This window comes from Aquarana catesbeiana, linkage group LG09 (genome assembly GCF_042186555.1).
Source record: "Aquarana catesbeiana isolate 2022-GZ linkage group LG09, ASM4218655v1, whole genome shotgun sequence".
In the NCBI taxonomy this organism is placed as follows: Eukaryota; Metazoa; Chordata; class Amphibia; order Anura; family Ranidae; genus Aquarana; species Aquarana catesbeiana.
The window spans coordinates 239,505,956-239,517,437 of NC_133332.1; the positions used below are offsets into that span (position 1 = coordinate 239,505,956).

Consider the following 11,482-nt stretch of genomic DNA (forward strand, 5'->3'; position numbering starts at 1 on the left):
GCATACCGTGGAAATAGCTCTTTACACTTTGGTGCCCTCTAAGCACCAGGAAAATATGAGTAGTTTTTATACTTGGCGTTTAATAAACCGGTTATTTTAAAAGATAAAGCACTATATCCAGCTTTCTCTCCTCATGATTTGGGCATATGGAGAAAAGTGTAAGAGAAGGATTCTAATCTCAGGTTAAATGTTTTCTTACAAGCCCGAAATGCCCCCAAAACATCAAATCCACTTTAAAGTGGTACAGAAATGCGCAGACTACATTGAGCAGCCACAGCATATGGAGACTGATTTTTCAGGGCTAAGCAAGCCACACTTATTTCAGCAAGGAGCCAGTAGTCATTTAGATATGGTTCCTGCTGATTTGATAGGCTGTATCCTGTGGGATAGATCTTTCTCATTTGTCAATGGCCAAAAAATACACATTGAGATGCATTGTTTTTGCAGACTGAAGATTCCACGCCTGTTCTACCCCCAGAGCTACAGCATGGGGCCACCTCTCATATCACATCTGTTATCCTGGAGCTGCAGTGTTGGTATAGAAGCCATGGCCAACTACTGGCAGAGATGAGAGCATTGCAGGACAGGTAATATTACACCTTTTCATTGTTCAGCTTCTGTGTCCCCAATTTGATCATTGCACCAAATGTTCTGTGTGGTGTTTTATAAAGATATTCAAATTGTAATGCTAAAAGTACCCCTGTATAGGGTGGATTTCTGTTCAAAAGGTATGTGATCCCCCAAGGCAATTAGGTTTTGGACACTGGTATAGAACATAAACAGAGCAGTCCTTTATATCACTTTAACCCCAAAACCCCTGGGAGACTCTTTTTTTGCATGAACCAATCCCATCATTGACTATGAGCAAAAGAAAGCTGGTGGGGTTCGTGTTCCTAGCTGCCTGGCAAACCCCGTCTAGAGCATGCAACTGTTTCTCAATTTAATAAAGTTTGTCAGAGGCTCATGGGCAGGTTCGTAAACGACAAGCGCGCCTCCATTCTAGAGAACACCCACTCCATCTTTATCAAAGTTTGGGATCCTTGGATCCCCTACAATACCCTGGTGACTGTGGACCGGACCTTGCTCTCAATTTCTTCCTGTTTAACCCTTTGGGAGAGACTCCCCCCCAGCTCTCCCCCCTCTCCTTCACCCCTTTCTTCCTTCCTCCCCAGCAACTTTTCTTACACTCTATTACTTCCCTTCTCAACCGAGATTCTCATGCATATTAGGCCCCGTGTTTTACCTCTAACCTTGCTGATATGGGCCATCGTGCGCTTGCAACCATTGATACAGTGTGCTTTTCTTGTCCCATTATTAGTGCTCTTTTCTTGTACTATTGATTGCAGTTAATGCCTTTTTCTCGAATCGTCTTCCAGGGCAGCATCCGAGAGATAGGCTCCTCCTCCCTAAAACAGGAAACACATTAGTCCACCATTATAAATTTCACACTCTTACCTGTGTGCCTCAGTTGTTTGTGTTTCCTCCGGACCCACAGGAGCTGCAAGAACGTTTGTTATTTTATTTTCACCTGTCTCTGTGCTTGTTGCAGGAGACCCCCTGCCAGCATCCCATACAGCCCAAGGGGCTTTGGGAGGGCGAGCAGGCGCAGCACTGGGCAACATTGCTCAAAGCCTGAGATTTCGCCCCTACTGAGGGGTCTGCAATCATCCCCCCAGGCTGCAGGAGGACTCTGTCATCCCCACCCCATGCCGCTGTTAGGCCTGTGTATGCTTCCGCAAGCACCCCCCTCTGGCTTTCCGCAGAATCTGGAGCCCGCCAGGGGGGATGGATACATGCATAGATGGGCGCCCCCCCCCCCCCCCGCCGCCGCCGCCGCCGACCGCTGCCGAAAACCTCAGCAGCAGAGGGTCTAGCAGGGAGGGTTTTGCACCTTCTAAATTAGGTCCCTGGTGGCTGCGGCTGTCCCCCCAAACGAATCCACCGCTCTCCGGGCGGCGCAGCAGCGTCCTCACCGCCACAGGCCGCTACAGGAAGTCGGGGGTGTACCAAGATGGCGCCGAGGAAGTTCCGCTTCCGGGTTGGCGGCCATTTTCCCGTAGTCTATCTACTGCGGAGATAGAGCAGGGACACCTAGGGGCGGGAAGTTTAAAAAAAAAAAAAAAAAAAAAGAGAAAGAAAACAGAATACAAATAGCAAATTTGTTCAATGCTACCCTTCACTACCAGCACAGTTACTCTACAATACAGCGGCATGTGCAGGTGTGTCCACCAACCTGCACGGGGTCAGCCGGGGGCGGGGCCGGAGCTTATGCAGGAAGCAGATAAAAAGGCCTCTAAGCAGAGGATCCTGGTGGCTGATCATGTCTGACGCTTCCCCACCCTGCCCTGCAGATCCTGCAAATCAGGACAGCTCCAAGGTAAGCCAGAATATTCTTGAATTATCTCTGTCTTAACCTCTTTACTGCCTATCTACAGGCAGTTCCTTTGACCACCTAAACTCACGGGGTTTTTTTGTTCTCTATGCTCGCTTGCAGGCAAAGACCCCTGAGGAAAGGAAGGCTAAAGGCAAAACATGTGCCTCATGCAGCCACAGGCTTTCCCCAGATTGGAAAAAGCCCCTGTGTCAGAAATGCTTAGACAAAATGGTGGCAAAAGAATCACAGGGATTTTTGAAAGACCTGCTCAATTCTTTTAAGAAAGAAATTCAGAGCACCATGGCACCACTACGCTCAGCTATAGAGAAATTAGAAACGCCAGCAAGTGTCGCTCAGGCCAGTATCCCATCTACCAGCGGCAGAGAAAAAGCTTTTCATCCCCGCCACAATCAAACGCAGATACCCGTTTGCGGAAGCAGACACCAAAACCTGGGCTAAATGCCCCAAGGTGGATGCCTCTCTGGCAAAAATCACGAACAAATCGGACTTGGCTTTTGATGACGCAGGTACCCTCAGCGACCCCATGGACAAGAAAATAGAAGCTCTCCTGAAAAGGGCATGGGAAGCAGGGGCGGCAAACCTAAATCCGGCTATTGCTTCCACCTGCACAGCCCGAACCTTGCTAATCTGGCTAACCCAGCTGCAAGATCTATTGGAGAACGACACACCCAGGGAGGAACTAATTAAAACCATCCCCACACTAACTAGAGCGGCAGCTTTCTTGGCAGATGCTTCAGCAGAAACTGTCAGAATATCCTCTAGGACCACGGCACTACTAAACTCGGCCCGCAGAGCCCTGTGGTTAAAATCCTGGGGGGGGGATGCACCTTCCAAGAACCGTTTATGTGGCATACCATTCACTGGAGACCTACTGTTTGGTCCCGAACTAGAAACAGTCCTGGATAGGACTGCAGCAAAAAATAAGGGGTTCCCTCAAACCAAGAAGAGACAAGGGAAGGCGCCCTTTCGGCATTTCAAGAAATTCAATAAGCCAGGGGCAAAAAAGCACTGGGGTCAACAAAACAAGAAAGGCAAAGGTGAATTCATCCTCAAGCCTAATACCCAAAAGAACAAAAAACAATGACTGCCTTCAGGTGGGGGGCAGATTGGCGGCTTTCTCCCACCAATGGGAGGAGATAACAGAAAACAAATTCATACTGCGCACCATAGCGGACGGTTACGCAATAGAATTCTCCAACCGCCCCCCAACCAAATACTTAGCGACCATGCTACCCAAGGACAGCAATCAAGCAAAGGTGTTTCTAGAATCCCTACAGAAACTATTAGATCAGAAGGTGATTTGTCACGTTCCCCAAGAGGAGGAACAAAAGGGTTTCTACTCACACATCTTCGCAAAAAGAAAACCATCAGGCAAACTAAGGCTGATACTAAACCTCAAACCACTCAACCGAGGAATAAGATACAAGAGATTCAGAATGGAATCTATCTATTCAATCAGGAACATCCTACCGCAGGAGACATTCATGGCAACACTAGACTTACAGGATGCCTACCTACATGTCCCCATAAGGAAGGATCACCAAAAGTTTCTAAGGTTCGCAATCCAGGGGCCAGCAGCTACGCTGCACCTACAGTACACAGCTCTCCCCTTCGGAATCTCCTCAGCTCCAAGAATATTCTCAAAAATAATGGCGGAAGCGCTAAAAGGTCTAAGACAGGAGGGTATTGGAATAATACCATACTTAGACGACCTCCTGTTCTTTGCGGACTCAGCAGCAATCCTAGAAAACAACCTGCGCAAGAGTATGATTCATCTGCAAAACCTGGGATGGTTAATAAACGCAGAGAAATCGCAAATGATCCCAAGCCAGAGAGTAGTGTACCTGGGATACGTGCTGGACTCCAGACTGTCAAAAATTTTCCTAACAAAGGAAAAAGACGTAAAAATGACACAAGCAATTACGTCCCTGCTAAGGAACCATTCCACAACGATCAGGCACGGAATGTCCGTACTAGGACTGATGACGTCTTCCATTCCAGCCATCACCTGGGCACAAATTCACATGCGACCCTTACAGAACTACATTCTGTCCCAATGGGATGGCAGGCAAGCATCCCTAGAAAAATCCATTCCCGTCCCCGCCACAGTCAAACAAACACTCTACTGGTGGCTCAACCCACTTCGGGTCATCGAGGGGCGCAGATGGGCTCAAGTCAATCCAGTCAGCATCACCACCGATGCAAGCGCCCTAGGATGGGGAGCCCACATGGAAGGGCGGTTCTCGCAAGGGAAATGGACACCCAAATGGGCACAAGCCTCCTCAAACTTGAGAGAGCTGAAAGCTGTGGGGGAAGCGCTAAAAACCTTCAAGCCAGCATTACAGGGGAAGGATGTAAAGATACAATCAGACAACGCAACGACAGTCGCATACCTAAACAGACAAGGGGGCACAAAATCCCAAAAACTGATGAGACTGACACAATCTATCCTACTGTGGACAGAAGTGAACATAAGATCGATATCCGGTATTCATCTAAAAGGAACAGACAATACAGTGGCAGATTTCCTGAGCCGGAAAACGATAAAACACACGGAATGGTCGCTAAACCAAACAACCTTCACTCAAATCACCCAGAAGTGGGGAATACCCGAAGTAGACCTATTTGCTTCCAGGGCGAACGCAAAATCTCCGATATTTTTCTCCCTGGACCCTACAGATGGCAACAGCGGGGTGGATGCTTTCAACCAAAACTGGAAATGGCATCTGTGCTATGCATTCCCTCCAACTGCCATAATCCCAAAAGTAATCCAAAAAATCAAGGCAGAGAAAACAACAGTGATACTAATAGCACCACACTGGCCCCAGAGAGCATGGTTCAGTCATTTAAAAAATCTCAGCATACAACCTCAGCTGACACTGACGGACCGCCCGGATCTACTGTCACAAGGCCCAGTCAACCATCCGAACCACAAAATCTTGAAGCTCTCGGCTTGGTTACTGAGAGGGTAAAACTCCAGAACAAAGGCCTGTCAGACAGAGTAATCAACACCATCTTAAACAGCAGAAAGCCGGTAACGAGAGCCATCTATGAGAAAATAAGGGAAAAATTTGTTTCTTGGTACGAAGACAGACCAATCTCCAACGGTGGGATAATTCCAATAGTTTTGGACTTCCTACAAGATGGTGCAGACAAAAACATATCACCAAGTACCCTGAAAGTACAAGTTGCAGCACTTTCCTCGGTCATGGATACTAGACTAGCGGAAGACCCGCTGATAAGACGATTCCTCATAGCTCTTAAAAGATCCAAACCAGCCAAATTGTACAAAACTCCCACCTGGGACATGGGCACAGTACTTAAGGGCTTTCTTTCCCCTCCGTTTGAACCTATCGAGGACAGCTCAGACAAAAACCTCACGTTAAAAACTGCGCTCCTTCTGGCCTTAGTATCCGCCAGAAGAGTGAGTGAGATCCAAGCTCTATCTTCAATAGAACCATACTGTCTAATACATCTGGACAAGATAATTCTCTCTCCAGATCCGGCCTTTCTACCCAAGGTCTCTTCTACATTTCACAGAACCCAAAACATCGTCATACCCTCACTTCCAACAACCATGGATAGTAGGAAAAGAAACATTTACAGCAAACTTGATGTAAGGAACACGCTCATAGCGTATCTCGAAAGAACAAAAGAATGGCGTAGAACGACCTCCCTCTTCATCCTCTATGCAGGAATCAACAGAGGGAAACAAGCTTCAAAAAGCACCATCAGCAGATGGATAAGGATGGCCATACAGATTACCTATAAGGCACAGAATCTCACTCCACCTAGTGAAATCAGAGCGCACTCAACTAGAGCCTGGGCAACCTCGGCCGCAGAGAAAGCAGGGGCAACTCCGGAGCAGATCTGCAGGGCAGCGACATGGTCGAGCTTCAGTACTTTCGCTAAGCACTACCGCATAGACCAGCTGTCTGACCAAGACCAAGCATTTGGTCGTAAAGTGCTCCAGTCTCTAACCCCACCCTAGTAAGTATTGCTTGATATATCCTCTCGGATGCTGCCCTGGAAGACGATTCGAGAAAACAGAGTTAGGTACCTGGTAACTCTTTTTCTAAGAAGTCTTCCAGGGCAGCACTAGTTCCCACCCTTGAAACAACAAAAACCAGGTACAGAGGGGGAGCTTGCAGCTTACAGGGAATTCCTTCGGTGCTTTAACATAACTGAGGCACACAGGTAAGAGTGTGAAATTTATAATGGTGGACTAATGTGTTTCCTGTTTTAGGGAGGAGGAGCCTATCTCTCGGATGCTGCCCTGGAAGACTTCTTAGAAAAAGAGTTACCAGGTACCTAACTCTGTTTTCTATTGTAAAACTTGAAAATCAAATTTTTGTTGTACAAAAAAGGAATATGATTAAAGAAAATATATGTTTTCAAATGAATGCTTAGTGCATTTGAACAGCAGTCCTTTTTTTAAAGAAGATTGTCGTACGTAACAGTGTTTTTTTTTGTTGTTTTTTTTTTGGGGGGGGGGACTACTAGGATGGCCTGATCTTGGTGCCAATCCCCCAGTATCTCTCCCTGAGGCATTGTCAGGGAATCTCTTGGAGCAGGACACCAAACTACATCCCTAAGCTCATGCAAAGTCTACTCTAACCCCCCCCATTTTAAGGTCTGCCCTCTTATGGCACAAGTCTTATTACTCTGCATATCTGAATGGTTGCTTCATATTTGCCATATTCTATGGTAAGGTACATGTTGACAGCTTTACTGTCACTTTGCCCATTAAAGTTTCAGGTTCTCCTGGCAGGCCAACTCTCCATCCACTGATGCTTGCTTTCCAATCCCTTCCCCACAACTGTCAGTCTAATCCCAGTATAAGCTGCCTGTCAGTCTAAGGATGTGACCTTCCTTCTCTCCCCTCTTCCCTACATAAGTGATTGCAACTGGTGTTTGGCTGCTCTGGCCTGAGTACTGCTTCCCGGGAGGTAAGGGAGTCTTTGTTGATGTGACCTTCTCCCCTCCCCTACACGACAGTGTTTTGGCTTCTCTGGCCTGAGCAGCACTTCCCGGGAGGAAAGGGAGAATGGCACATGCTCCCCCCATACCCACAAGTACCAAGAGCTCAGACAGATCAACCAAGCAGTGGAAAAGTGGGTATAGTTTAAGTAATCTACAGCTGTGAGCTCCTCTTAGTAAACCAATATAGGGTACTCTTCACACAGCTACTCACAAACCAAATAATTGTCTTCTGTGAGAGATGGAATCTGGCAATATATCACGGAGAGGAAATTGCATTTGACAAGTCTCAGGAAACCGACCTGTCCCATATACGAGGATCTTGGTCTGGTCAATGAAGATCACATAGCACTCTAACTTCTAACTTATGCAGTCTTTGCTGGAAAGCATTAGCTGGTTGGTGATTGAGCATTGTCAGGTAGATAAGCATTCCATCGCTTCTTGATAACATGCAGTGGTTTCAAGTTAAGACTTATCTGTTCCCAATTATCTCCCTAAGGCCCACTGTACACGGGCGTCATACTTTACTGATGTTTACTCGTGTGCAAGGGGCCAGGCGAGGAAAGGTGCGTAAGTGTATAGACGAGTAAAATCATCTTCATTGACAGTATTGTAATATACTCGTGTAAACATTAAATGAGTAAATTGGTGCACTCCAATGTAACATTTGCTAGTTTTGTTTACTGTTCTGTACTCAATGCTGTATTCTTGATTTTTGCTCAGCTGTGTGCAATGTCCCCTAGACGACAATACATCTCATTTTCAGATCAGTAAACTCAAATTTTTTTTTTTTTTTTATTTTACTCCCATGTGCAACAAGCCTTAACCTCCTCACGCCGCTGAATGGGGAAATGACAGAGGGTGGGATCCCCTCTCACTCTGACTTTGCCTCCAGTGTCACTGCTCTTGCGCTCCTGCGGGGGGGCACAGCGCAACTCTGATCTTGGTAAAGAACCAATGACTCGGCTCTTTAACCATGTGATAGGCTGTGTCCAATCACAGCCGATCACATGTACATGCGGAAGTGCTGTTTTATCAGCTCTCCTCACACTGACCCTGCAGGGGAGACTGTACAGGTAATCAGGGCACTGATCATCGGTGCTCTGATTACAGTGGTGTCACTTGCTGGAGCTGCAATCAGTGCAGCATATTGGTGCCGCCTCATCAGTGCAGATTAAATATCACCAAAAAGCTCTATTTGTAAGTGAAAAAAAGATGTCATTTGGGCACGGCATTGCATGACTGCGCAATTGTCAAAGTGTGACGGCGCTGAAAATTGGCTTGAGCAGGAAGGGCTTGAAATTGCCAAGTATTCAAGCTGTTAAAGTATGCCTCTTATTTAATTACCTGTATAAGATTCTGGTCTTGCTTCAGTATCTGTTAAATTGGTGACCCAGATGATGATCAGGATTTAGTTTCATAACTTTTTATAGATCAGTGACTCAGCAATGAAATTGGTCACTGGTGTGACAACCAGGTAAGTGCTACAAGAAGCTAGCCATAGCAGCTCCTGTATTTTTATGCGACAGGTGTGCTTTCATATTGTGTGTATTGGTTCATCAGCAGATTGTTGGCAGTACTAGTTGTCAGTGTGCTGACACAGCGCAGTGGGTAATTGTAATGTTCTGTGATTTTTCTCATTTTTAAGAGGTAACTTGCTTCTTTTTTTTTTTTTTTAGTTTAGAGAAAAACTTTTAGCTTTGTAGATGAACTTTACTTTAGCAGATGCATGTGTGAAGACTTTTTAGCCTCAACATGACCCATCAAACAGGTTTTATCTAAAGTTAGAGGACATTAGAGGCTAATCTTGCATTTGAAGTTAGTTTTTACATTCATATTTTGATGTTATCACCTAGGTTTTCAATTGACTGGCTCCCAGTGGAACGACAGGTCCTCTTACTGAAAGACAGCAAACAGTACACTCTATATGTGGAGCCTGGTTACCCTCAGAGTGGAGGAGTCAAACTGCTATCTGTCAAAGAATCGGAGATGGGTGCTTCTTCCAGTCATTTGAAGGTAACAATCCAACCTGTATAGGAAATGTAGTCTCTCATAACTGTGCCTAATAAACCTGTCAATTTCTTTCCTTAGCCTCCGGATGAGCACCCATCATTGACCACATGGCTGGAATATTTGCAGACTTTACACCAGCTTGGCAGATGAGTCAGATTATACGACCTGTACAGAACAGACATCAGTAAGAGCTCCTCCTTTTTAAATGGCCTCATATGCCCGTTGGACTATGTGTATTTGTTGATTTTGAACTGAAAATTCTTATTTTGTTTACTGCTACCATTACATACAGAGACTGAGCAACAATGCTATGAGACTAAAGTGGATTTATTCCCACTGTGCCGCTCTGCACCAGAACAATGAACAGCCGTGTCAGCCGAACCCCAGCACAGGAGACTTTGTCAGCCTTCCTGACATGTAGCTGAGTATGTGCCAGACAGGAGATCCTGTTATATGCTCAATTAAACTTCCTGACTGAGCAAATTCTACAACTCCCCAGCCTGGCACACTGCAGCTACTCAATCCCAGATTCTGCTCTTCACTGGCGCAAAAGAACTGGCACGGAGGGGTTAATCCAACGGCGAGGAGCAAGCTTGGACAAATTGGATTAAAGGTTGTAAAGATGGGAGAGGGTGGTGACTGGGATTAATGCACAGAGGGATTTCAGACCCACGTATGTTTCGGATAAGAAACTACTACGACTCGAAATAATTAATCCGGTCACAGGAACAAAGCTAATTAATTCTGATCATTGGATTTTAAAATGTGTATAGCCATTGGAATTTAAGACTGAGAATGTTGTTTTTCACAGATCTATATTGTGTATATTGTCGTGTAGGAAAACTGCTGTCAGGTATAGGCACCTAGAGATGTGCATACTTGCAGCGGCCTCAAAGCCTGTCTGTTATCATCTATTGTGGTCACCAAACTTCTGTAACTTCCTGATGGTGTCAGTTTTCTTGTCCCCTTCAATACATTCTTACTGACCAGAGAAGCAGCCCATCTTATTAACAGGCCAAAATGTGTGGAAAGGAGAGGGCAAGATTCACCATTACCAGGTAGTACTGGAGCTTTGGCCATCGGAATAGCCTTGAATAATAGAGGGGCTTTTGAGGCTGCTTCGGGTATGTTTGGGTACCTCTGTGCCTGCACTTTATACCAGGTAGCAGTTCTTAAACCATGACAGATTTGCTTTAAAATTAACCTGTTCTTCACCTAGTCAGTGAAAGCATATTTCCAGGCCAGCAATTGGTCCATCAGGCCCTGAGAAGTGTTCTGTGGCAGTGTCACCTGTATGCATTATCCATGAACTCTGGTAGTGGGAGGCATAGGAATGGAAATATAAACTCCTCCTTATGAAAACGGCAAACCTGTTACTTTATATAATAAAAATAGATGTATAAGTGTAGTAAAATACAGATTAATAAACCTATCAGTTTCTGTTGACATCTCTGGTTACTGTTCTTTCAAGCATGAAATCCAGCCACTACACAGGTAAAGTGACGTGTTTTTGTTTTATTAAAATAATAAATGTGTTCTACTTGCTCTGTACAGAATTGTTGCACAGAGCAGCCCCAGTCCTATTCTTCTGGGGTCCCACTGCTGATGCTTCTCTTTGGCAAGGGTCCCCATAAAAAGCCACTTTCTATGGGGGCACCCATGCGGGCTTGCTCCTGAGCCACTCTGTCTGCATCTCTAGACCCAGACCGGGCAGCCTATGGCTCCTGCTACCAGTCTGTCCAGTGAGGAGGGAAACAATGGTGGGGAGGGGGGTTCTGTTTTCATGCACATTGCTGGATCAAAACTGAGCTTGGGTAAGTATAAGGGGAGGTGGGGGCTGGGGTGATCTTGCAGCACAGATTTTTTTTTTTACCTAAAATGCATGGAATGTATTTAAGAAAAAAATTCTTAAGGCTTTAGAACCACTTTTAACCATGTGTATGCAAATGTGCTCAATTGATCAGCAAACACAACAAATACAGGCTTTGCCTTTTTTGATTCACTGCAAACAAATGTGTAACGGTTTCTTGTCAGTGCAATACAGTCTTTAAACAGAGGCAGATATGCACTTAGCTTCAGCACTGATGCATAGTA

General features: G+C 45.7%; 1 protein-coding gene across 1 annotated transcript in view; it reads left to right on the forward strand.

Moving 5' to 3' along the window:
• The window catches only part of ZWINT (ZW10 interacting kinetochore protein), a 55,706-nt gene extending 44,872 nt beyond the window's left edge, over nt 1–10,834 (forward strand). The window contains exons 8-10 of the mRNA XM_073600009.1: nt 448–587; nt 9,232–9,391; nt 9,467–10,834. Coding sequence (XP_073456110.1) covers nt 448–587; nt 9,232–9,391; nt 9,467–9,538 — 372 coding nt within the window. The 3' untranslated portion in view covers nt 9,539–10,834. The remainder of the gene's footprint in view (nt 1–447; nt 588–9,231; nt 9,392–9,466) is intronic.
• Nucleotides 10,835–11,482: the final 648 nt, after the last annotated feature.